Source organism: Perognathus longimembris, chromosome 12 (assembly GCF_023159225.1).
Source record: "Perognathus longimembris pacificus isolate PPM17 chromosome 12, ASM2315922v1, whole genome shotgun sequence".
NCBI lineage: Eukaryota > Metazoa > Chordata > Mammalia > Rodentia > Heteromyidae > Perognathus > Perognathus longimembris.
Genome location: NC_063172.1, coordinates 15,185,510 through 15,212,908, shown reverse-complemented (window position 1 = coordinate 15,212,908; position 27,399 = coordinate 15,185,510). Strand labels below are relative to the sequence as shown.

Genomic DNA, 27,399 nt, shown 5'->3' with positions numbered 1-27,399 from the left:
TACCCAGGAGGCTGAGATCTAAGGACTGTGGTTCAAAGCCAGCCTGGGCAGGAAAGTCTGTGAAACTCTTACATCCAAATAACTACCAACCCCCCCCAAACAAACAAACAAACAAACCAGAAGTGATGGTATGGCTCAAATGGTAGAGCACTAGTAGCTTTGAACAGAAGGATCTCAGAGATGACACATAGGCACACACACACACACACACACACACACACACACACACACACACAGGAGCCCAAATGAAAAACAATGGGAAATGAAAACCTCTTTGAGGAGGATCAACCTCCCAATGACAAAACCATGTCTCTTTTTTCCATCACCTTCAAAGTGACTTGGATCAAGGGTGTCTTATAGATCCTACCTTCGTCTCCTCTCACTTTGTTTTCTTCCCTTGAGGTCTATTCTTTTTTTTTTTTGGCCAGTGCTAGGCCATGAACTCAGGGCCTGAGCACTGTCCCTGGCTTCTTTTTGCTCAAGGCTAGCACTCTGCCACTTGAGCCACAGCGCCACTTCTGGCTATTTTCTGTATATGTGGTGCTGAGGAATCAAACCCAGGGCCTCATGTATAGGAGGCAAGCACTCTTGCCACTAGGCCATATTCCCAGCCCTTGAGGTCTATTCTTGATTGCCAGTTTCTCTCTGCTCACTCTCCCCTTTCTTATACTCTGGTCTTTATCCTTGGGATGTTATTCCCTTTTGGGCCTTAAAGAGGTTGGTAGATACTTTTCCTGACCATGTCTTTCTAGGAGAGATAAAAGGATATTTCAATGATTTATTATCTCCTTTGTGATTCCCCTGATTTCTCCTTCACACGGGTGCTTCCTTGTGAAGCTTTCAGAGGAATTATCAGGTAACATGAAGTTATGGAGCCAGCGTAGCTCTGGTAGTGAAGAGCAGACCTGGCTATCCCTGGTAATCTGGCTTGCAACATTATATATGTTTGTATTTATATCATCCACTTCAGTTGTGTGCACTTTGATATCCTTCATAAACAAATATCATGAAGGATGTCAAATACTTATAGGTAATTTGCATAAAAGTATAAGATTAGAAGTGTATGTGTGTGTGTATATGTGTGTGTATAAACACTGCTTTTATAATTCAGTTACTTGTGGCATTTCTATTGCTGTTATTGGCCATGGGAACTAAGTCAATAATAAATTATTCATCTATTTCAAGAGTATTGGCTAGGGCTACCAAATCTCCTTTGTTTTGCAGGTTGAAGTTGATCCCATTACTACATTCCCTCTGAAAGGCTTGACACCACTCACAGAATATTCCATTGCCATTTTCTCTCTCTATGAGGAGGGCCAGTCTTTGCCTCTGGCTGGAGTTTTCACCACAGGTAATTATGGCTAAAGCTTTTCCAAACTACCTTGATAGCACCCAAAACCTGGACTACCTCTTCAGTTGTGATTTTGAAAAGATTACATTTTATTTAAAAATATGAACACATAAATAGAATATTAGCCAGCTCGCATGTGTGCTAACCACTATCAAGAGAGACCACTTAAGTTCAAAACATCTAAGGTTTTAAAAAGTTTTACATTGTTCTTGGTCTAATCTCATGTCTTTTTCTTTTTCTTCTTCTTTCTTTTTTTTGGCCAGTCCTGGGCCTTGGACTCAGGGCCTGAGCACTGTCCCTGGCTTCTTTTTGCTCAAGGCTAGCACTCTGCCACTTGAGCCACAGCGCCACTTCTGGCCGTTTTCTGTATATGTGGTGCTGGGGAATTGAACCCAGGGCCTCATGTATACGAGGCAAGCACTCTTGCCATTATGGGCCATATCCCCAGCCCCTTCTTATTTCTTCTTATCATTAATTATTTTGGTGCTAGTATCTGGATGCTGTCTCTGAGCCTTTTTGCTCAAAGCTAGTGCTCTACAGCTTGAGCCGTACATCCACTTCAAGATTTTTGATGGTTAATGGGAGGTAAGAGTCTCACAGACTTTTCTTCCCTGGTTGTGTTTGAAGTGTGATCCTCAGATCTCAGCTTCCTGACCAGCTAGGGGTAAGCCACTGACATTCAGCTTGCTTTTATTTCTTAATGCAAAAATGTTACATTTTCTTTATTCCTGTGTGCTTGTACTGCATTGAGATCTGTACGTTGTTGATATTTGACAGCTGTTTTTGAGCAACAAAACTGACAGATTCACAACACTGAATCTATGATTCAATAGCTATTGCTATATTTTCATGGAACCAAAAATCTTTTTTTGTTGTTGCTGGTGATGGTAGTCGTGGGGCTTGAACACAGGTTCTGGGTGCTGTCCCTGAGTCTTTTCATTCAAGACTAGCACTCTACCACTTTGAGCCACAGCGCCATTTCTAGTTTTCTGGAGGTTAATTGGAGATAAGAATCTCACAGCCTTTCTTATCTGGGCTGGTGTCAAACCATGACCCTCAGCTCAGCCTCTGGAGTAGCTAGGATTATAGGCATGAGCCACCAGCGCCTAGTGAGCCCAATATCTTAATATAACAAGGAATGTTGTCAAAACTAAAAGTAAACAGAATATATAAGTACCTTATTTCTCTTTTTGACATACCTTATAGTTGCTCAGTAGTATAAAATGTCTTCGTGTTTACGTTTGGAGCTTATTGATTGCACTTCCAAAAATAAGGTAAGTTAGAAATGAGAGCAAATCTGGATTGAAAGTTATATTTACAAAACATTTAATAATTTTACAAAAAAATCATTTGAAGGGAATTCTGGTTGGAATTTTTTATGTTCTCCTACAGATTATTAAAATACCTGGTTTCCAATAATAAATATTAATGACTTGAAGTTTTATTTGGATACAGCTGGACATTGTGCTTTCTCATGGAAATCCCCAAAATATATAAGTTGTGAAGCAGTAAAAGATCTGATAAGTTGTATTTTCCTTCTGATGACATCCGTATGCATAAATTAAAGGATGAAGTTTCTTGTCCCGGGCTCAATTTATTATCAGTTTTCAACATTAAAGCAAATAGATAAAAGGAAGCATTCTCCAGTTTTTGGAGAATGTTAATGTTCTCAAAATACTCAGATTATAATATCTTTATAATATAACGATTATGGCATATGAAATCTTTTTTGAATGAAAAGAGCCCAATAGCAAGCTAAAAGTTCTGAATTACTGGAATTAAAAAAGATAGCTTGGTTATTTACATGGTGATATTAGTTTGTGTTCTTGGTAGATGCCAGCCACTGAAATATAAGGCTATAGTGGACTAGTTTAGGCTCTTTCGCTTTGTTCATGGCTTTTCGAAAAGAGTAGAAGATTTCCAAGAGAGTTGTGTTTCCCTGTGATCTCTGAGAGCTGCCTGGGTTTTGCTTGCTCACCTTCTCATTTCCCTAACAATCTCCTTCCTTGCCTTACAGAGGAAGTTCCTGCCCAGCAGTATTTGGAGATTGATGAGGTGAAGACGGATGGTTTTAGAGTCACCTGGCATCCTCTCTCTGCCGAGGAAGGGCCACACAAGCTGATGTGGATTCCAGTGTATGGTGGGAAGACCCAAGAGGTGAATCTACCGAAGCAGATCAAAAATAACCAGGAGTGTGTACTCTGGCTCTGAGCTGCATTGGAACTGGCCTTCATTTTATAATAAATCGCCAATTCCAGATGTAACCAATGTGTTGCAAGGCAGGGGGTTTTATGAGTGTCAGATTATACTATGATATATTTGACAAATCTTTCTTATTTATTTATCTGTTTATTTATGCAGTTGTCTAAAGGAATTTCAATTCAACAAATCTGTTTATAAGTACCATGTATCTTTTTTTTCTTCTTTTAGTGACAGTGGGGCTTGAACTCAGAGTCTCAGATTGTTCCCATAACTTTCTTACTCAAGGCTGGTGCTCTACTACCTGAGCCATAGCTCCACTTCTAGCTTTTTTTTATGGTTAATCAGAGACAAAGGATCTTGATCAGTGTATTTGACAGATTTGAGCTCTAAGATTCAAGTGCACTGTTTTCAGAGTTCTAGTTAGGTATTTTTATATTATATTTAAATAACATTTCAGAAAACTTCAGTATGCCACGTATACAATATCAATAATGTACTTGTTGAAGAAGCAGAAATGCATAAGGTCTCTAGCTTGACTTGTTTACACTGAGGATAACATTTTAACCTCTTATTTCATTAAAAAAATCTTATTGTTTCCTCCCTCTTTATTCAAGCAACCTTTTTTATTTAGTAAGTGCCCAATACTTTTCAGATTGCCTTAATAGAAGAGCAGGACTCATATGTGATCGAAGGCTTGGAGCCAGGCACGGAATATGAAGTCTCCCTCTTGGCTATACTTGATGACGGGAGCGAGAGCGAGGTGGTGACTGCTGTTGGAACCACACGTAAGTCCACATCTGGTCCACTTGTACTTCAGCAGCATCTCCCACCCACAGGGCACCATCACCATGCCACTGGCGTCCTTCTCCATCAGCCTCATCCCTGGCTTGTGACCCTTCAATTTTTCTTTCTCCCCCAGAATTCTCCATACATCTTTAGCTGTAGTGATGCTGACAGGTGGAGCATCTTCATCTCCTATTGTCTAATATCACCATGAAGGAAGGGACCATGTTTTTCTTGCTCAGTATTATATTCTCTAGTGCTTAACACAGCATTTGGTTAATTTTAACTGCACAATAACTACTCATTGAATGGTTGTATGGGCAGATGGATGGATGGATGCCTGAATAGATGGATGGATGCATGCATGCATTCATGGATGGATGGATGGGTGGCTATACGGGTAGATGGAATACTTTATAAATGGATAAATTGGCAGACAAATAGACCCAGGGATAACATTTCCAAGAGTTTCTAGAATTTTCCGAGTTGTTCTTGGTTCCAAGATTTTTGTATAGTATTCACTCACTGATTGATTTATCCCTTCATTTTAAAATATGAAGCATTAACTACATATTAAATTCTCTTAGTGTGGGTTCCCTGGAATCAGATTCTGAGACAGAAAATGACATCCAGAAGGTTGAATGAAGAGTGCAGTAGGGAGGCCCTTATGTAAGAATCTGAAGACATTGTGACAGGGCAGAGGAAGAAGCTGAAAATCAGGTCCACAGCTCATTCCACTGAAAGTCCTAGAGCTTGAAGCCTCCTTTTGAATTGTCTCAGACTGAGGTAAAAGGGTGGCTCTTTGAGCCCCTGAATTCTCTGCTACTGGGGATGGACTGTGTATTAAAAAGTCAATGATGCAAGGGCGTGGCAATTTCCAGCGCTAGAAGACATTGGCAGCCAGTATTAGAGCACTTAGATGAGTGTGTTGATCTGTGTGTGCAGAGCACCCGGCAGCCACCCACCCCATCGCCCACCCAGGGTGGATGCAAGAAACAGAGATGCACAGCTTGCCCGAGCGCATTGCCCTCCCTTCCCTGGTGGTCTTATTTGGAGCCCTTTCATGACTTGGTCTACAACACCGCTTTATTTCCTTTAATTATCATGGCTATACTCCTATTTCAAAGTAATTGGGGATGTTTCACAATTTGGTAGAGGCTAATTCAAAGGTTTCTATTCTGGCTGATACCCCTGGTGAGAAACGTTAACCTTCTTTAGTTTCTACTGTCTTTATCTATGGGACAGATAACAGCTACCTTACTTTCAGATCACTTTTTTTTCTGACTTTTAATCACAGTCAAGTTTGTTACAGGAAGCAATAAGATAGGTGATATGTTCTTCAAAAGCTGGGAAATGGTTTTCTTGTAAGTGCATGCAGTTACTCTCTTCAAAGAACTTTTAAGTAATGATTTTATTTTACTTTTTAGTGGACAGTTTTTGGACAGAGCAACCCACAACTGTAGAACCTACTATACCTGTGACTTCAGGTAAGAACACACAGGGAGAAAAGGATCTACCCGTGAAAAGATGGATTTGTATTTAAGCAGAAGTATGCTAATTGCTCTTATTTAGCTTATATTATTACTTTGGAAAGAAATGTCCCTCCCTCCTCTGGCAAATAGTTTGCATTTCCTTCCCCTTAGAATCTGTCAACATCTTTTTCCCATTAAGCCTCTTAGTCTACTAATCCCATGATTTTTCTTTCCCTTTTCCTTCTTTGTCCTGCTTTCCCATTCACTTTTCTGACAGTGTTACCATAGCAACATCCCCAGGGGTTTTGGCCCTCCCTCTCTCTCAGGGACTTTTCCTATTGGCTCACTGTGGAGAATGATTCATGACAGCTTCCATGTGCTTCTGTGATCTGTTGTTCTCCTTTTTACCAGCTATTTGCCTCTTTCAGGCTCTTCACCTCTCCCTCACTACAACACAACTCCCAAGTACCCCTCAAGTTGGATAATATCATTTGTCTCCTTATCTAAAACACTTCTGTGACTTTCACTACCTGTTCACTCATTCATACTTTGGTCAATCTTCAAGATTTTTCCTGATTGTTCCTGCTTCTCTTCCTTCATTTCCTCCCTTCCACCTATATATAATTACTCCTTGAACTGAAAATTTTCATACAATTTCCAAAATCTGGTAACCTCCCCCAGTTATGCTTCCTGAATGTTGATTTCCTACCTTCTTTGCAATACGTACTGTTATTTTATCACTGTATCTCAAAGACCTAAACACAATCTGACCTAAAAGAAGAGTTTAATAGATGTTTTCGGAATGAATGAATGAATGAATGAAGAGAAGATATAGTGGAGATAGGCAAGAGACCGGATATCAAGGAAAAGAAGAGGGAAGAAATGGTTCAACAAATAAGTGAGAAGACATCTTAGGAGATGAGAATGAATTTGAAAAACTACACAGGTGGGCTGGGAATGTGGCTTAGTGGTAGAGTGCTTGCCTAGAATTTGTGAAGTATTCGTTCAACTCCCCAGTACCATATAAACAGAAAAAGTGCTCTGTGACTCAAGTGGTAGAGCATTAGCCTTGAGCAAAAGAAGCTCAGGGATAGTGCCCAGGCCCTGAGTTCAAGCCTCAGGAATGGGAAAAAAAAAAACCCTACACAGATTAAAGAGTGTGGACGAATACTGCTTTATGGGATGAACGAACAAAGGCAGCTGGAATGAGAGAGCCATGTTTGATGGACTTAAAACAGGCATTGTGGACAGGTGAATGGATGTGTGTTGGATGTAGGATTTCACATGAAGGAGGATGAGGGCTCATTCCATGTGACCACTTTTCCCATACAGCAATAATATGAAATGCTGAACTGATTTGTGAATGTCAAAGGCTTTTCCCCCTTCTTAACAGTGTATGTGCAGGGATGATAAGAGTCTCTCTGGACTTCTCTTGGAGGCATCTCTTAAATCCATTTCTGTTTGTTGTTATTTTTTGTAGCTCGATTCTCTCCCTCTCCTTACACCTAACCACTACAATGAGTTCTTCCTGCTTCGCGTGGATCTGCATCACAGAGCTACAGTAGATGATGCTTCTTGCTTCTCTATGAAGTCTGTGGGTCATTTGGGACTATGCTAGGTTAAACGTTCTTTAATGCTTGGTTGTGTTTATTCCAGTTCTCCAGACAGGAATCAGAAACCTGGTGGTAGATGATGAAACCACTTCTAGTCTGCGGGTATCATGGGACATTTCTGACAGCAATGTGGAGCAGTTTAGGGTGACCTACATGACAGCTCAAGGGGACCCCACGGAAGAAGTGGTAGGAACGGTCTGTATAAATACAGCTGACCAGAAACTCTACAGACTTTCCCTATAGCTCATGAGGCTATTTCCAGAGATGACTGCAAGCTTTGCTGCTTACTGCTTGGTGATGCTACCGTCTTTAGAAATTAATGGTCTTGGTCAATCAGAACTTCCCTCCTGGTTGATGGATGACTTTTCAACCTTTAAAGCTTGCTCTATACTCAGTTTGCTTCAAGCTGACCGAGCCTCTGGACCATACTTCTAACATCGCTTCTGCTTTCTTGCCCATCTGATAGCACACAAAAATTGGGTCAAAAAGAGCATTAGGCCAGGTGTTGTAGCTTCAGCCTATAGTTTGAGCTGTCAGAGACTGAGAAGATCCTTTGAGCCTGTAAGTTTGAGATCATCCTGAACAAAATAACTAGATCCCTTCTTAACACCAATCAACCAATCAATCCAAAACAAGACCAAAGGTTACTATACACTGTAAATGTATATGTAGATACATATAAAAACATTTGATGTAAGTATTAAACTTTTCCTTGGGAATCTGATGGAAAGCTTTAAAGTAAGGCATACATGAGAGGTCTTATTTAGCTGGGAGGTTCCTAACAATAGATTGTCCTTTAACAAAACGTTAGTTTCCCCCGACAGTCCATTTTGACTAGATTTCAAGTTATTTCTCATTTAATCTTAATCATGAGTGTCCTTCCTCAGGGATTTAGATTTTTATATACTGAGTTTTCTTTAAGTTGTTTTAGCTGTATTTCTATATGGCAAAGCTAGTCTCTGCTCAGTCATCACCTTCCAGTGTTTTCTTACTTTATACTGTATCATTTCTTTTAGTCTAGAACCTAAGTTGTTTCCTAAACATGTGTCTGGTCAGACCAGATCGCTCTAGCTTTCAGCCAAAAGGTATTGTCTATTGTGTCATGGTGTATACTTTATTTATGGCTCTTACTTGTTTGCCTTTTTCTATCCTTTGCTACGTTATTTTTGACACTCCAAAATTCAGCGTTGCCCAAGAATAACCTTATTCTTTCTTACTTACAAAGCCTTTGATAGAAAGTCACTTTCACTGATCTGCATAAATAAATAAATAAATAAATATTTAAAACTAAAATTCTTTCAGGAAATACTTTATGTCTAAGTGATAGGGAGATATCACAGGACACAAGCCTGTCCACAGCTCTTCTATGGTGAGTAGTCGCAGGTTCATGAAATTGGTGTGAGTCTTTTGGGGAAAATGAATGGACACTTAGTTGAACAAAGTAGATTGAAACCAAATGCTGGTAGTTTACATCTGTAATGCTAGCTACTCAGTAGGCTGAGATCGGAGGATTGAGGTTTGAAGTCAGCCCAGGCAGACAAATCTGTGAAAACGCTCATCTCCAATTAAATAGCAGAATCTGGATGTGGCTTAAGTGGTAGAATATCGGCCTTGAGTAAAGAAGCTAAGTCAGAGAGTTCAAGCCTCAGTACTGGCAAACCTTCCTCCCCCCCCCCCCCCCCGCCCCACAGACAAAATAGATTTAATTTACTCTGACCTTATATTTCAATGAATCATAATGAGCAGTTTTACAACATGAAATTGATGCTTAGGTATGGCTATTAAAGATATAATTTGGGCTTTTTATTTTCCTACAATTATACTATTGTAATTTGGTTCTCAAGAATGAGATCCCTAGAGACTTCACAGCATGAGGAGTTTTATTTTTGATGTCTGTTTCTTTATACTTTCCAAGAAACACACGAAGCCACTTGGTGAGTTATTCCTGCTTGCGTAGCAAGGTTAACAATTTAATCTCATGCATGCACTTGTTAAGCTGTGCAAGGTAAAATAATAATAATATTTACTTTGGGTTGTTTTTAGATAATTTTCCCTTTGCCTGTTTTTTTCAGTTCACACTGTTTATGTTTGAAACACTTGGACACCTAGCTGAAGGGAAACTAAGATCAGAAGTCTTAGTCTACCCAGGTCAAACAAACCTTTAATGAAAATGAAAAATATTGACAATTTTACTGTGCAGACATGATTCTTCTTCGCTATATAAAAGAAAGTACTGTGAAATTCTTTAAATATTAAGTTCCTTTAGTGTTTTTCAATTAAATTAGATTTGTGTAAGAAAGTAAAGGTCTTTTCTCACCAAAGGATTGAGATTAGAGCTGTGTTTTGGCAAGTGTTACTGCTATGCCAGTGTAATGTACTTTATTGGACATAGGAAGTGGCATACATCTAAGTTCAGAGTATGAAACTAATATAGGACCATCAGATGCAGACCTATGCCAAAATTCAAAGGTCTTATAATTACATGGACCAAATGGTATCTTAAAATAAAAACGTATATCTAGGAAAGATAAATAACTAAAGCATATAAATTCAGGCAAGGAAGCTTGCCTAGATAATATATATGTCTCTTACTATCTTTCTAAATTTTTCTTACTATTATTTCAATGAGGAATGAATAAAAGTATTGAAGTTGGAGAAAACTTCATGCCAGGAACTGGCATGAAGCTGCATTTCTGAAAAAAATAAAATAAAAACATGAAGTTCACTGACAGTGTTTGTATTCCATTTAGTCATGAACATCTTTTATAACTTTGTTTATAATCCAAACATAACAAGAGAACTCAATTTATTTTACCCATAATGTGTGTGAATTAATAACATGCTTTCTGTGCATAATCAGGTTTATCAAACATTTCCAAAACAATTGAACTCAAACTACTTGCCAGGATTGACTTTTGCTCTTTGTTGCAACATGGATGAGAAACAATGACATTACTCTGAATTTTTTTTTTTGGTAAAAGCAGAGAGGTCTCCAATTTATTTGCGCAAAGCTGGACAAGATTCTAGACTTTCTAGAGCAGACACATCAAAAGTGTTACTCAATCTTGAAATCTTAAATACTGAGTTGTAAAGAAATTTCTAGAATATGGCGACTCAAAGTGTGGCTTAGTCTCCTGCAGGACAGACTTGCATTTTAAGCTTTTAAAAACACTGAACAATCAAATAACACCATAACTTTTCTAGCAATGTTGTTTTGTGGTATTTTATATAGACATTGGCCTGTAATAATTGGAATTAAAATAATAATACTGCTCCCACCTCAGTCTACCATCATAGTTTGGGAGGTGGTGTCTAAAACAGAAGTTCATGAGATGGAAAGGAAATGAGATGCATGCAATTCATCTCCAACTTCAGGGCAAAGCTGATGCTTGTGATTTGGGCAGGTCTGAAAAGATTGGGGTGATTGCCCAGCAAGACATGAAATTGCATTTCTGTCTTTCTTTTGTGCTAGTATCTGGGGCTTGAAACTTAGGGTCTTGGGTGCTATCTGTTAACTTTTTTGGTCAAGGCTGACACTGTACCACTTGAGCCACAGCTTTATTTCTGGCATTTTGGTGGTTCCTTCCTTCCTTCCTTCCTTCCTTCCTTCCTTCCTTCCTTCCTTCCTTCCTTCCTTCCTTCCTTCCTTCCTTCCTTCCTTCCTTCCTTCCTTCCTTCCTTCCTTCCTTCCTGTCTTTCTGTCTTTCTGTCGGTTGTGGGGCTTGAACTCTGGATCTGGGCACTGTCCCTGAGCTCTTCAGGTCAAAGCTATAGAGCCACAGTGCTACTTCTGGTTTTCTGGTGGTTAGTTGGAGATAAGAGTCTCATGAACTTTTCTGCCTGGGATGGCTTTGAACCCAGATCCTCAGATTTCAGCCTCCTAAGTAGCTAGGATTTCACTGATGCCTGGCACTCATGAACTTTTTTGCTCTGGTGATCTTCAGACCTGAGTAGCTAGGATTATAAGCATGAGCTTCTTGCATTTCTAAAAATAGGTTAAAAACAGTATTCAATGGCAATGTTTGCATCTCAATTTACCATGAACTTCTTTTGTAGATCAGTTTCATAAATAAAAAGCTACCATCTGCTATGACTTTCAGAATTTATTTTTAGGGGCTGGGGATATGGCCTAGTGGCAAGAGTGCTTGCCTCGTATACATGAAGCCCTGGGTTCGATTCCCCAGCACCACATATACAGAAAATGGCCAGAAGTGGCGCTGTGACTCAAGTGGCAGAGTGCTAGCCTTGAGCAAAAAGAAGCCAGGGACAGTGCTCAGGCCCTGAGTCCAAGGCCCAGAACTGGCAAAAAAAAAAAAAAAAGAATTTATTTTTAGTAAGACTGTTCTCTTGTATTGTGTGTTTATTTATTCTTACTCTACTTTGCTTCAACAGGTAGGGATCAGGCAGAAAGAACTTGCCTACCCCATAAGAGATTTTCATTTTATTCTTGGGAATGAATACCCCTATGGTTCAAAAGTGTGTGCTGTGCACTCATATTGAGTAGCCAACAAGAGTTATAGCAAGGTCTTGACTAGATTCCTGGAGTTTCAATAAGGCCCCTTGCCTTGCTGTGTGGGCCTCAGTTTACCCATCTATAAAGGAGTATAATGATACTCCTTACTACAGAAAGTTGTGGTAAGTGATAACAATGATGAAAGCGTGATGGCCAAGTTATTATGAACTACAGCAATTACTTTCAGATAAGTGAAATAAGCGCTGGTGTTCAGTATTCCGCAGGCGATCTTTGATTGAGTTCCAGCCCATAGGCTTCTCAGCCTGAGGCATGACCTTATTCAAGGAGCACCGACATGGGTGGTTTGCTAGACAGACAGCTTGAGAGGAACGCTGGAGCTCTGTGCTCCAGTAGAGTTAAAGAAAAAAAAAATACCCTCCAGGAAACTACACTGACAGGGAAATACAAGTCAGGACAACCACAATTCTTTCCCATGTCCTTTATTGCCAGGGTTGTCTAACTTGCTCTGGAATAAAACAGATTTCTGGTTTTACATCAGAACAACTCTGTACATATCAGTGCCCTCTCCTATGAGAAGCAGAGTTCTATTTATCATATCGGCGAATTTAGGCTTTCTTTTTCATATAATGATTCCTTTTATAGAGCTTAGCAATAGCTTAGCAACAGTCACTCACGAGGCTTTCTAGGGTTCATCCCATGGTTTATGGGTTCTTTCCTTCATCTCAGAGGAGACAGCACCTCCCTTGGCTTGCTGGCAATACCCTGGAATGGAAAAGCCTTTCCAGCTGTCTCAGTCTTGTGACTCTGCTAAGTCCATTTGGGTCCGTTCTTACATCTTCACATTTTCCCCAGCTGTGATTAAGTTCCTAATGGCCCAGAGACGTGCCAGTAGTGAATTACTACCGCACAGATGGGGCATTCTGTGCTCTCAGCATGGCAAGCCAGTGCCTTTCTCGGTCCTCAGCATCCACCCGCGGACTGCAGGGCTCACCTCGCCATGCCGCCTGGTGCATGCGTGTGGGGAGACTGGCTTTCCTGTTGCTCTGCTCTTTTTCTTTCTTCGTAGTCCTTTACAGACAGACAGATGGTGGCTCCAGATTATGGAAGACATCTCCTTTCAGAAACAAAATGACTGCAGCGATTTTATTTTTTGAATGTTGTTAGCAAATATGTTTCAGCTTGGAGAACTTGGCTCTTAAAAGCATGGCTCTGTTTCTCTTGGCAGGCATCCATCCTTTCCAACTGAAAGGGTGAAACACGGGGGCCAGGCTATCTCTAAGAGAGGAAAGCAGGGGAGGCCGGACTTGTAAGACAATACTTCCCATCAGAACAGAGCTGATAAACAGCAATCTGGGTTATAGAATGAACATTCCTAGTCCATAAACACCTGCTAGCCTACCAGGCCTTTATTCTCTTCTGGAAACGTTATGCATGTTGAGAAGACACGGAGAGAGGAGTACCCCTGACAGTCTATGAGGTTCGAACTTAAATCTTCTGTACCCGCGATGATAAATGAAGGGTGTCTTAGGCAGGACCCATCAGAGAGAAATGCTTTTGCATGAATGCCTGTTCTTGTCTCCTGACTCCTCGTTTCTGGCCATTTCAAAGCATCTCTAGTCGGGCTGCATGAGCAGGACAGCCGGAGCAGGTGCTCTGACTGGGTCTGTGGTTCTTTGCTTTTCTATTCAGGTAATGGTGCCTGGCAGCCAGAACAGCCTCCTTCTCAAGTCTCTGCTTCCAGACATGGAATACAAAGTCACAGTGACACCCCTCTACACCGACAGAGAGGGGGTCAGCGTCTCCGCCCCTGGAAAAACCTGTAAGCAAAGCTTCCTTCCTTTGGATTCTAAATGCCTCATGAATTGGAATTACTCATTCCTTGCAACACATTCAAAACACAGTATTGTGTGCTATAATGAACAAAAGCTTTTGGAGACCAAAATATATCAACTTGTGGGACTTTGGGCAAGTTGTTTAAGTGGCTCTGAACTTTATTTGTCTCTTACTGTGAAAAAGCTAAGCCTTGAAAAACAAATAATCTTTCTCCTCCAGCATCTGAGTTGTCAAAAATTCCAATGATGCTCACAGTAGATTCTGCAGACCAGTCTACTTTCTGTACGTCTCTCAGGCGTATACCAATCCCGGTCTCCCTTGGAGCAATGCACTAGTCTCTGGGGTCTTCCTTCACCCACTCTTGCTGTCCTTAGTTCTCAAAGAACCGGGGGGGGGGGGGCTTTATAAACCATCCACAAGATCTCAAATCATGGCCAGTCATGAAAATCCTGCAGTCCAAAGTCAAGATTCTGCTCAGCTGAGCAGAGCTGGGCAAATTGGCATCATCTCCTCATTTAACAGTGCTAGCAGGTGTCTCTCCTCTGGTACCCAGGCTACTGGTGCTCTGACATAGACTCCAATCAAGCCCAAGCCCACCTAGCATCTTCTGAGCCCTCAGGGTTGCCATGGTGACGGCCTCAGCATCTTTGAGGAAGAGAAGGGAGGAGAGGAATGCTGATGAGGGGTTTCCAGCTTTTCACTCCATTTTCTTTTTTTGAGTGTTGTCATTTTGAATTGGTCTCATACACTGGATCACTGAATTTATTGTATGCATTTGGAGACAGCGTATGTGTCGAGATGTCAATGTATAGGAACATCTGGTTTTGTTCTATGCACTGGGAATTCTGGCCAACTGTGGTGTTTTTGTAGCTAAAGAAGTGTTTGAAAGCCAGCACTGAGTCTATCAATAAAAGTGGTGATGATAAGATCCTTCAAGATGCAGAGTAGTGGGCTGGGGATATGGCTTAGTGGCAAGAGTGCTTGCCTCATATACATGAAGCCCTGGGTTCAATTCCCCAGCACCACATATGCAGAAGATGGCCATAAGTGGCACTGTGGCTCAAGTGGCAGAGTGCTAGCCTTGAGCAAAAAAAAAGCCAGGGACAGTGCTCAGGCCCTGATTCCAAGCCCCAGGACTGGCCAAAGATAAAGAAAAAGAAAAAGAAAAAAAGATGCAGAGTAGTATATAAAGTCCTTCATATAAATGACTAATGTTTCTACAGAAGTTGACAAAGGGTTACAAATCTTCAAATTAATTAGTATGAAGAAGGAAGCAAGGAAACATCAGATTTTTACCTCTGAGAGTGATCACATTCACACTGTGTGAGCAGCAGACTTTGATATCTGTGGAACAGAATGGTACATAGAGAGAAATTTTTGACAAATACTATTTGTTTAATTTTTCCTTAAAATTATCTGAAGAGAAACAAACCAACATGAATTTAAAGAGCCTTTGGCTGTCAGATAAAACTTTAACCAGGAGAGCAATTTTCAAAATATTGAATATTGAAAACCACCACAGTCACAAAAGCTTTGTGCTTTGTTGAACTTCCACTTAGGAATGTGGTTGGCCTTGTGATCTAAGATGTCTTAGGTTCTGTCATAAAGAGGAAAACAACATAGCAAGGCACCGGTGGTACATGCCTATAATCCTAGCTAGTTAGGAGGCTGAGATCTGATGATTCCAGCTTGGAGCCAGTCTGGGCAGGAAAATCCATAAGACTCTAATAAACCACCCAATCTAGGTTATAGATGATAGGGTACCACCCCTGAGCGAACTAGCTAACCAAGAATGGGAGGCTGAGTTCAAGCTCATGTACCCACACCAAAACAAACAAACAACTACATCAATTCCTTCTTTTTCTTTTTCTTGTCTGCTCAGTGCCATCCTCTGGTCCCCAAAATTTGAGAGTCTCAGAAGAATGGTACAACCGTCTGCGTATCACGTGGGATCCCCCAGCTGGCCTCGTAAAAGGCTACAGGATTGTCTACAAACCCGTCAGCAGTAAGTGTTGTTTGGGGACCTGAGTGGGGTTCTAATATTTCTGCATCTATCTTCCTATGTGTATGTTTACTCAGGGTTGAACTTAGGACCTGCTCTGGCTAGGCAAGTACTGGAGCCCATCCTTGCATTTTTCCCTATTCAGTTGTCAGATCAACATATACTTTTTCCTCTAGTTCCTGGCCCTACCCTGGAAACTTTCGTGGGTGCTGATGTTAACACCATTTTGATCACGAATCTCCTCAGTGGCATGGACTACAATGTGAAGATATTTGCCTCCCAGGCTGAAGGCTTTAGCGACGCTCTGACAGGGGTGGTGAAAACATGTAAGATTCCCGGGCACTCGCCTCCGTCCCACAGGGGGCTTTGCTGTTTGCTTTTCCCCTGTGACTTGTAACTCAACCCTTGCTTTCATGCTGGCTGTTGGCTTTTCTTCTCCTCAGCATTGCCCATTCTGGGTGGTGTGTCATGGAAAGATGGGGTGCACTTTCCTCGGGGTGGGGGGGTACCGAGTCCTCGTTGGCATGTGGCTGTCAGCAGCTGGCTTTCAGATAGGCTTGGTGGTTGCAGATAGGATTTCCTTCTGGAAAGTTGTTGTTGGCATTTGTCAAATTAGGTGAAAATTTCCAAATAGTCTGTAGCTTGACATGGCCAATGCCAAACAAAGTTGGGCCAGGGAAAAGTGTTGTTTTTCAAAGCCATTGCTGCTTCTTTGTGCACGCGCGTGCACACACACACACACGCACACCCCCTGTCTGCGAAAAGTACATGCCGTGTCACGTCAAGGACTTCTTTCTGTACTCTCTTATGCTCTTTCATCCTGTCTGCATGCCATCTGGGAATTCTCGTGGACATACGGTATGCCCAAATACCCATGGAATAACATAGTGTTGTCCAACTTCCACACTCCTGAAGTTGGTTATATAGACTTCCACACCATCTGTTTAACATATTTCTTTTTTTTTTTTTTTTTTGGCTAGTCCTGGGCCTTGGACTCAGGGCCTAAGCACTGTCCCTGGCTTCTTCCCGCTCAAGGCTAGCACTCTGCCACTTGAGCCACAGCGCCGCTTCTGGCCGTTTTCTGTATATGTGGTGCTGGGGAATCGAACCTAGGGCCTCGTGTATCCGAGGCAGGCACTCTTGCCACTAGGCTATATCCCCAGCCCTTAACATATTTCTTTAAACTGACTTACAGTTTGGGACCTTAATATTTTTCAAAACCCATATAATTGCCATAAACAGAAGATCTGTATTTTTAATATGCATTAATAATACATAAGTGGACCCAATTAAAATGGGTTGGCTGTGTGCTAATTAAATTGCCCTCAGTGCTATCTCCAATCTGTACTCCATTCTTGAGAATGATAATTGTGTGGTAATCAAAAGTATAAGACTTTAATGTGTTCCTTGTTAGCGATAGCCCAGGGCAGAGCCCAAACTTTCTCAACTCTAAAGTGAAGACAATAAGTACCTTATGGCAATTATTGTGAAGATTAAGGAGATTTTATGAATGTATATATACTGCATAGTCGAGCAAGACATCAATGAAGAACAACTATTATGATTGCAATAATTGAGGTTTATGCACTTGCAATATATCTTACCCTCATTCCTAAATCAAATAATGAATTTCAAAGAAAAATGGTAGCATAAAAGAATGGGGCCTTTATTAAACCAGAACTGACCACCCTGGATTTCTTCTAGGGGTCAGCTCTTTCATTAAAGGAGGTTCTTCAATTCTCTCCCATAGAATATCCTGGGGCTATTACAGGCTAGATATTGAATAAATTCAGCACCAAAAGAAATGGTCTCTGTCTTCAGCAGATGTAGGAAAACCTTAGTTTGTGGTTCTGAGCTTGTTGAACTCTTGAAGTCACAGTGTTCTGAGCACTAAGTATGTCCCACTGTTGTGTTATTGTATCAGCCCCAACCCTTGAACATTTTCATACACTCTCTCCCCTCTCTTGTATTCTGTTTTCCTTGCTGGATTACCCTGTTCCCTGACTGTATCACTTCTGCCTTTTTTTTTTTCCAGTCATGGGGCTTGAACTCAGTGCCTGCCTGGGTGCTGTCCCTGAACTCTTTTGCTCAAGGCAAATACTCTACCACTTTGAGCCATAGTGCCACTTCCGGTTTTCTGGTGGTTGATTGGTGATAAGAGTCTCACAGACTCTCCTGTCCAGGCTGGCTTGGATTGTTTCCTGATTAGTGCATTTCTCATACCATCCCTCTCTCTTCTCCCTCTCCCTTCTCCTCCAACCTCTCCCTTCTCTTAGTCTGTTGCCGGTGCTGGCGATAGAACCCATTACACATGTTAGACAAGCAATCTACCACTGAGCCACAGCTTCAGCCCCACTTTCTTGTCTTTCTCTAGTTTCTTTTTCCTGTATCCTACTCTCTTCTCTTCCTTAAGAAATGTATGTTGAAAATTCCAAACATATTTTAAAAGACTCAAACTGTTACATTGTTTTATACTTTTTCCTTAAAGTAAAAATCAAATGGGCTTTTTTATTACAGGTATTTCTCTTCCTCTGAAGCAAAATAAAGCCTTATACCATGGCAAACATTTTTAAAAAGTTAGAGTATTTGTGTAAACTATTGTGAATTTCCTAAAGCTATGGTTAGGTAAGATTATTTTTACCATTTTGACCAAAAAAAAACCCACAGTATTTAGGTAATTTTATTTTGAGTTAACTAGAAGAGAGAGACATAAGAGAAAATCATATAGATAGAAGTCAGGTCTTTAGAGCAATTAAATATTATTTTTCTGCTTTTTTTAACTGCTTAGGTCTAGTGTTAGGCATTAGATGCTTTCTCCTGTGCAGTCCCTGAAATGATAATGTTTTTGTTGCTTTCCAAAACATGCATTTTGTGTGTCAGTATTTAAACACGAACAGCAACTTATGCATTTAAAAAATAATTTGCTTGTGTTGTGTTTGTATTATGTGTGTGTTTTGTTTATTTGTTTATTTATTCCCATCCTGGGGCTTGAAGTCAGGGCTAGAAAGGGTGACTGTGAGCCAGAAGCACGGAAGATGGATGTGTGACATTACAACATCCTTCTGCAACTTTTCCATGTCCACGAAAAAAAAAAATTATTTCTTTGTGGTGCCAACATTCAAAGTCTTCTCTTCTAGTGGTGTTGGTATTCCTAATGCATTGCTGTCAGTGGCACTCATCCAGCCGTGTGATGGAGCACTAGAAGCTGCTCCTCCCATCTTCTCTATAGCTGAATGCTCACTGCCCATCCTCACCCCATCACTCCAGCCGCTAGGAGCCACTTTCTACTCTCTACCTTTACGCTCACTCTTGTGAGTGTCTACAGATGAGTGAGATCACAAAGGAATGCCATTTGGCCATTAGAATGAATGAAACTCAGTTTCTGGCAACAACATGAATGAGCTGCTGGGAGAGGGGCTGGGGGTGGGAGCACTGTGTTAAGTGAAGGAAACCAAGCCGAGAATAAGGTGTCATGTGATCTCACTCAGTGGAGTAGTGTTTGTGTGGCACTTTTATTGTCTGCTTTGTTCTGCACTTTGTCTGCACTTGCTAGGTCCGTATTTTACCATCTACTCTTTTACTAAAGAAGCATTGCATGTTTGCTGCAGAACTTGTAGAAAGCACACGTAAGTAACAGAGGAAAAAATTTAAAAATCACCCATTACCTCACCACCCATTGGGTCTGACCTTTTCCCTGTGAACATATATGTTCTTTTTCATTATCAATGCCAGGCAGACAACTTCACAGATGACTACATGTCTTCTCCAGTTATGAAATAGTTGTCTTTTGTGCAATAACTTTCTGTGAACTGGAGGATTTCCTCTTCCACCTTTGAATATGAGAATTTTACCCTAATTTAATTTCAGATTTAGGGACATCTGTAGCTTTGTCTGTGCTGTGACCCATATGTTTTTCTGCCATTATAGTGTACTTGGGTGTGACCGATCTCCAAGCCCACCAGATTGAAATGACCAGCTTGTGTGTTGGATGGCAGGTGCAGCGTCACGCCACAGCCTACAGGATAGTTCTAGAATCCCTCCAGGGTAAGCATAACCTGTCATCTATGTGTGTGTCAACTACTGCAAACTTGTTCTATACAAATCGCTATGGACGATGCATAATAAAATTAGACAAGAACCCTTTTCTGGAAGCCATTTGTATAGCGATCAAGGATGAAGCACGTGGAAGGAGTCAGACTGGTTTACTTCACCAATCCAAACCTCCACCCCCTTCATCTGTTAATGATTACAACCACAGTGCTATGTGAAGGGCTGCATGAGGCTTCATCTGAAAGGGAGAGTGCCTCCAAGGAGAGTGTGCAACAGTGCATTGCACACAGAAAGTGCTCAAGAAATGAGAGCTGCTCTTCAAAGCCTGTGAACAGAACTATGTGGGCACTCATTTTGGCATTCACTTCATGGGCCGCTTCTGGCCATTTTCTGCATATGTGGTGCTGGGGAATTGAACCCAGGGCCTCATGTATACAAGGCAAACACTCTTGCCACTAGGCCATATCCCCAGCCCTGAATGGCAAATTTTTATCAGGAGCAGGTTATCGTATATCCAAGTTATGTCATCATGATCAAGTTCTTCAGCATTACATTTCTCTTGAAACTGTTTTGAGTAATAAAAATCTCTCCTCGGGCTGGGAATGTGGCTTAGTGGTAGAGTGTTCGCCTAGCATGTACAAAGCCCTGGGTTTGGTTCCTCAGCACCACATAGACAGAAAAGGCTGGGAGTGGTGCTTTGGCTCAAGTGGTAGAGTGCTAGCCTTGAGCAAAAGAAGCCAGGGACAGTGCTCAGGCCCTGAGTCCAAGACCCAGAACTGGCAAAAAACCAAAACAAAACAAAACAAAAATCACATTGAGAATAGCAAAAAAATTCTGATTCCTTCAAAAAAGTGAATATCTAGGACTCTTTAATACTTTTCAGTATTAGCATGGACAGTGTTCAGAAAATGAAGCAACGTAGTAAAAATTAATTTAATTTGACTGGAATAACCCTAAAAAAGAAATATTATTCCATGGGGATGACAGTAGAAAATCCCAAACGAAATTTTTTCATATTCCAAACTTGATAATAAAATTGTTAAGAATGTAGCCTGGTTTTTTTTTTTTTTTTAGGCAATGGATCTTGGTTTCCCCATTCATTTTTTTTAATTACATGGATTATGGTAGTACATTCCTGAAAATCTCACCACTAGGTTCCCAAGTCAAGAGGATTGTGAGCTCAAGGCCAGCCTGGATAACAAAGTGATACCCTTAATTTCTAGAAAGTTCTGAACTGGCCATATAGTGTAGGTTAGCCTCAAACGTCATGATCCTTCTGTCACTGTCTGCATGCACTAGCATGCCTGGCTCACAAATCCCACAGTGGATTTAACATATAAAGTAGAACACGTTGTTTGGGTGCATGTTGAGGCCATTTGTAAATATGCTTCCTTTAGAATATGAGCTGAGCTAGGAAGAACATTCCAGAAGAATTTGCTGCCAGCTTCCAGCCAAGATAGCCTTGTATGACTATTTTGCTGCCAGCTCTAGCCAATAGCCTTCTGTGACCATTTTCCTTAATTCCCTGTGTATAATACAAGCCTGACATGAGCTACAAATGTGGGGTGGTAGTTTAATATGGAATAAACACTGAGGAAAAGAGAGTCAGAGAAACACACTTTAGTTCTGTGGTTGTGTTAAATATGACTTATGGGAGGCTTAAGTAGATGAAAGATAAACTAATAGTTGAGTAATTACTATGGAACTTTCAGTTATATTTCATATCATTCTAAGTCATACTTCAGTAAAGAAGAGCTGACATTTAATAGTATTTGTTTAGACTTAAAATACTAAGTATAATAATTATACTCATAAACTATTATATGATATTTTTAATCCTTTTATATAACTGAAGGAATTAAAGTGGAGCAGCTATAAGTTCCTGTAAGATTTTAAGTGTTTTTTTCATTCATTCAGTGATTTTAATGTACCATATTTATGCAGGAGATGGGAGAGTGTTTATCAGAGGATATTATTAGTGTGTCTAATAACACTGACCTGATAATCTAAAACGATAATAGGTTCTTTCTGAAGCTAAGGTCTTCGCTGCCAAAAAAAGAGATATATACACATATGCAAATATATGTGTAATGAATCTTTACATAATGATATGCATATAAATATACATATATGTATACATGTATATTTTATACATGTGTATATATGTGTATCTTCCAGTTAAGCTAATTTATACTCCTTTAATATTATTTTCAGTCTATAATAAATAGTTCCTGGGTTTCTACAGTCTCAATTATATTAGAATGTTTTAAAGTATTGTTCAGTTTACTTCTGAGTTTACAACTGAGAGATTTATGAGCAAAATTAGCCTATATCTTCTCCACCCAGTAGTCTACCTAAAAGGTAACATTTAAGGAGGAATGTAGTGGGCGAGCGAATGTCAGGGCAGCAGTAAGCATGGGTTTAGATGTTATATGATTTGGATCGGGGAATAGTCTTTCTTGCTTGTAGTGGGGAGGAATGAGGTGGAGAAATGCGATCACGGTGCAGACTCTCTGCCAAGGAGGTTCCCACAGTGCTCGTTCTCCAATGGGAAGAGGTGTCCCAGGCAGAGCACAAGTGTGTTGACTCTGTAAAATATCCCATTGACAACAGTTGTTGCCTTTCTAGAAATATCTGACCTATCTCAGCCAGAAATTTCTCCAAGTAGTAGATTGAGGAAAGCTTTATCTCATCAACATTTCTGCAGTCTCTTTTATGCGTCACTTTCCAGGTTCTTAAAAATACATAGTTTCCATGGCTTGATCAGATAGTGCATTTTTATTCTGAAGTCATTACAGAAGTCTGATATAATCACATTTTCTGGGCAACTTTGTTCTCTTTGATTCCATTTTTTTTCTAAAATTACTTTGCCTCAAGTTACCAATAGTAGCAAATGTCTGCACATTTCCAAGGATTTTGTGAATGAACACTCTAGGCTTTGGCATTCAAGTTTGTTTTATAGAAGCATAGATAAAGCCAAAGGATCAGGTATTGGTTTATATGCTAAGAAGCCTGAAATGATCTCATGTGAGTCACAGCTGGATCTGTGAGTTCAAACAGTGTCATCTAGACGAAGTCTTGTTCCATCCTTCCGCTTTGTTTTCCTCTGCCTTCTTTCTCTGCCAGGCATTGTGAGTGAGTCCAGTCTGGTTCAGAATTACATTGTCTCAGCCTCCAGCTTCTAGAGCTTAAGGAAGGAGAGCTTCTCATTCTCAATGTTCCAAACAGAGATCCAAGAACTGAGTCATATTATTCTGGTATGGGTTACATTGAATTTGGTACATGAAATGAACTGATTTAGGTGAACCTGGTTGCTTCTGTGCTTGTTATCTGGTGGCAAGGATGAGGAGGAGTGGAGTGGCTTTTAATCTCCGCAAATCAAGACCAAGAGTGGGATGATGGATCCAAACAAAGGAAGATCAGATGCAAGGCAGGCAAAAATAACAGATGTCCTCCATTTATCAAAACCGTATGATACTTTTATGGCCAAGAGGAAAATGATTACCAAAAGAAGGTTTTCTTAGGAGAAACTGAAATAAAATTGGTCAGTCAGCCACTTGCCAAATTCAGTACCCAATTCATTTGCCAAATTCAGCTTTTGGATAGTCTTAGTTACTTACAACCCTGAGAACTCCCTAGTTCGGAGAGTTCTTTTGGGGTCTCCTTATCCTCATGATTTTTTTACGTGACTTAAGGTCTAAGATTTGGTATGGCATATCTCTTCAAGTACTTATATTTATGTGCCATGAAGTCCCAAATACTGTGTTCCTCCCTTAATTCCCAACCTGATGAACTTACTTTCCTTTTTCCTTCCTTCCTTCCTTCCTTCCTTCCTTCCTTCCTTCCTTCCTTCCTTCCTTCCTTCCTTCCTTCCCTCCCTCCCTCCTCCCCCTTCCCCTCCTCCTCCTCCCCCTTCCCCTCCTCCTCCTCCTCCTCCCTCTTGTCAGTAATGGGGCTTGAACTCAGGGCCTGGGCGCTGTTCCCCAAGGCTAACATTCTACCACTTTGAGCCACAGCACCACTTCTGGTTTCCTGGTTGTTAATTGAAGATAAGAGTCTCACAGACTTTGGTTGTTAATTGGAGATGAGAGTCTCTTGGACTTTGCTGCCCAAGCTGGCTTTGAACCATGACCCTCTGATCTCAGCCTTCTGAGTAGTTAGCCACAAAGCACCTAGATTTGCTGGACTTCTTTATAGTCTGTTCAGGAACAAATATGAAGGATACTCTTCTTTTCTTATCTTTTGGGTGTTTCAGTAGAATCTATTGGCAAGTATAGAATTTGACATGTAGTGGGGACCCTGCCCTACCAAAGACTGGATTCAGATTTTTAAAAAAATCACATGAAACAAAAATCTATTTTCAAAATGAAACTTTTGGAATGGTGACATTAAGATTGGGGATTGGATATTTGAGAAACCTGTGAGGTAGTAGTATTTATACCATGCAATTACAACAGAATAATTGCCTGAATTCTCAACACTCTTGTGCTTACCATCAACTGGTGCCATTATTATCATCATGACAGTAGTCTAGAGAATGTATTTAGAATTGCCTTCCTGGAAATGAATACAAACATACAGATTCTTTCCCCCATTACAAAAACACAGATTGACATCTTACTTTTGGCACATGGAGGTTGAAGAAATTAGTCATCATCTGATCAGTTTTTGTTTTCTTTAAGGCAAGGCCGTTAGATTTGCATTCCACATGCCAAAAGCAACATGGTGCACCATCATTCCTGTTAGTATTGGGAATCAAGCGAGTACTATTTCTCATTAATTTTGCAGTGCCTATTCCAGTTTTCCAATAGGTTACAGATTTGTTATCTTAGCAGTAAAAAACTCCATTCATAGTCTATCTTTGAAGGTCTATAAAGGACATGGACATCCATAAGGAACAGAAAATGGAGGAGAAGCACACTTCTAGAATTGATGGCTTAGAGAATTCCTGGAAGGCTTTTGTGGACACGGGACAATGTAATCCACACCTAGGGTTCAGCACGGGGACATGTCCTGGGTGGATCACAGGGCTGGCTGCCCAGAGGCTCCAAAAGCTGCTTAAGGACCAGGAAGAACCAGCCACTGTGGGATTCTAGGCTGAATGAGGAGCAACCTCCTGAATCTGGACATCAGCAGCAGAGCACTGGCTTTGCTAAGTTCCACTTACTACCAAACTCTAATAGTAACACGTTTTATTAATAATTTTTATTTCATCTTTCTTTATAATATACAAAAAATGGTTAAGACAGACAACATCCCATTAGGGGTGAATATATAAAGATTATGACATTTACTTCTGAAGCTAGTATTTATAGCTCCTAAAAATAAATGTCAACTTTTCTTTGTGAAATGACTTAAATTTATTTTTGGGGGGGAGGGGCTAAGATTTTTCTATAGACAAAATAGAAAATAACATACTTTGTTTATCCATTGTGAAATATGGATTTCAGTTTTTCTATGCATTGTTTTCTAAAGCAATAAAAACTAATTTAATATTTTTGCAATTTGCATTTTTAAAAGCAATTGGTCTTTTGACCTACTCCTGCTCATCAGCTTTTCAATAAAGACAAATGTTTTTTACAGCAGCTGGTCTATTTTCATATTGTCTATAATTTAACTATTTTTTGTAATATTCATGGTTGAACCTAGGGCCTGTACATGTTAGACAAGTACTCTACTACGAAGCTATGTTCCTGACCTAACATGTTTAGAGACAGAGAATTATTACGTAGTTCAAGCTAGCCTAGAACTTACTGCATAGCTCAGGACAACCTCACACTTGCAATACTCCTGCCTCAGTCTCTCACGTGCTGAGGTTACAGGCATCCCTGCATATTTTCTTTAATTTTTAGTAAACTTTTCTCCTATTAACATTTTGAGGGAGTAGATCATTCATATCCATGATTATATGATATGTTCAATATATTTAATCAGTGCAGTTTTTAACAGTAGATTGAAACTTTCTTGAAATAAAACTTTATGAATTGGATTTAAGCAGGTACAATTTCATTAAATAGAATATTGAAGGAAATTGGAATTGTTGTTTGCATGGTAGCAGCAATTCTTCCTGTCAGATATAGTAAACACTCTATGCTTAGAAGACACACATTTAAGACTTTTTGTTAATTGCAATCATCCAAACATCCATGCTCAATAGAGTGATAAAAGCCATGGCTCATGAGGAAGCTTCATTTTGATTTCTAGGTGTTGAGCATTCAGTAGCTCTCAAATGATTTCATTTTGAAGAGATATATGTTTAAACCTATTTTATGATGTGATAGTGGAAACCAAAGCAGCATTCTCTGACCTTGAGCTTTAGAGTTCTGTATTCAAATCTCAATTTCACTACTAAATTATGGACATATGAAATTACTAACTTTCAAGTCCTTCAGTGTTTGGTCTATAGACTGGTAACAATTATAGGTATTATGAGGACCAATTGGGTAAAAGAAATAAAGTCCTTAGAATATTGTCTGATACATGATAGGCACTCATTAAACATTGACTATTATTATCTTTGTGATTGTTAGCATTCAATACCCAATACAGAATCTGGCATATTAAAAAGTCCACAAGAAATTGAGGGCTTAGTCTAGCTTTATTAGGCTAGAAACCTAGGGGCCCCACACTGATTCTTCCAGGAGAAGCCTAGCAATTTCCTGTGGATATGGGAATGAAGATAGAAATCAATATTTCGTAAAATCTCCAAAGTTCTTTATGTCCCTAAGGAAAAATACAAGAACAGGTACTTAGTTGTGGACTGTGCTGTGTGTAACCTGTCTCCTTTGTAGAACCAAAAGGAACTTGTAACCACTGACTGGGAAGCGGTATGTGTGACCTTAAGCTACTTAAACACCAAGTCCTGTTTCTTCAGTTACGATGCCAAGAGAATATGGAAGAATTTTCACAATCCAACCTAAGTGTTTGGAGAGAACTGTGCCCCGCCCCCTGCCTGCAACCCGCCCCTCCCCACTCTGAACTCCTTAGAAGAGTCTTCACTGTGATGGAAAGAAATCATGGGTGTCAATCAAAAAAAATCAAGGATGAGAGAGGAGGATAATGAACTATGCAGGGACTCTATAGGTGTCATAGTACTGCTTCAAATTCATATCTTCATTTGTGGCCATTTGAAAACAACCTGAACCTATTGGCAAGGCTCCTAAGGCCCTAGAATCCTATCTTCTTTCAAAGGCATGAGAACCTTCTAATTCCTAAATCTGTACCTATGCCTTAGGTCATTATCTTAGCATGTTGAGTGGTAGTAAATTATATATAATTAAAAATATATATCAATTTATGACTTTCTTCTGATCATGTGACTGTGTCCTTGGGAAATGTCCTGGATAAAGAGCAATTCAGGATTAAAAAATATTTGTTTTAAATATTTATTTTAAAAATAAATAATAAAGAAAATGTACTCACATGTATACCTATGCGACAGATCCATTAAGATACATTTGTAGAATTATGTGCATTAACAGTTCTTTATTCAATAGACTGACCTTATTGTCTTTTACTAGTTTTATTTTGTACCTATAAAAATGTGATTTTTAAATTTCTGTATTGTTAAAGTGATGTATAGAGGGGTTACAGTTTCATATGTAAGGCAGTGAGTACAT

The 27,399-nt window shown here is 40.0% G+C and overlaps 1 protein-coding gene across 5 annotated transcripts in view; it reads left to right on the top strand.

The window, feature by feature from the left end:
• The window catches only part of Col14a1 (collagen type XIV alpha 1 chain), a 176,445-nt gene that overhangs the window by 69,362 nt on the left and 79,684 nt on the right, over window positions 1–27,399 (top strand). For 4 of the 5 annotated variants that reach the window (XM_048358762.1, XM_048358764.1, XM_048358763.1 and 1 more), the window contains exons 15-23: window positions 1,225–1,351; window positions 3,369–3,508; window positions 4,206–4,338; window positions 5,764–5,823; window positions 7,465–7,616; window positions 13,585–13,714; window positions 15,611–15,733; window positions 15,907–16,056; window positions 19,658–19,774. In XM_048358762.1, coding sequence (XP_048214719.1) covers window positions 1,225–1,351; window positions 3,369–3,508; window positions 4,206–4,338; window positions 5,764–5,823; window positions 7,465–7,616; window positions 13,585–13,714; window positions 15,611–15,733; window positions 15,907–16,056; window positions 19,658–19,774 — 1,132 coding nt within the window. The remainder of the gene's footprint in view (window positions 1–1,224; window positions 1,352–3,368; window positions 3,509–4,205; window positions 4,339–5,763; window positions 5,824–7,464; window positions 7,617–13,584; window positions 13,715–15,610; window positions 15,734–15,906; window positions 16,057–19,657; window positions 19,775–27,399) is intronic. The other variant, XM_048358765.1, reaches the window with a different exon arrangement.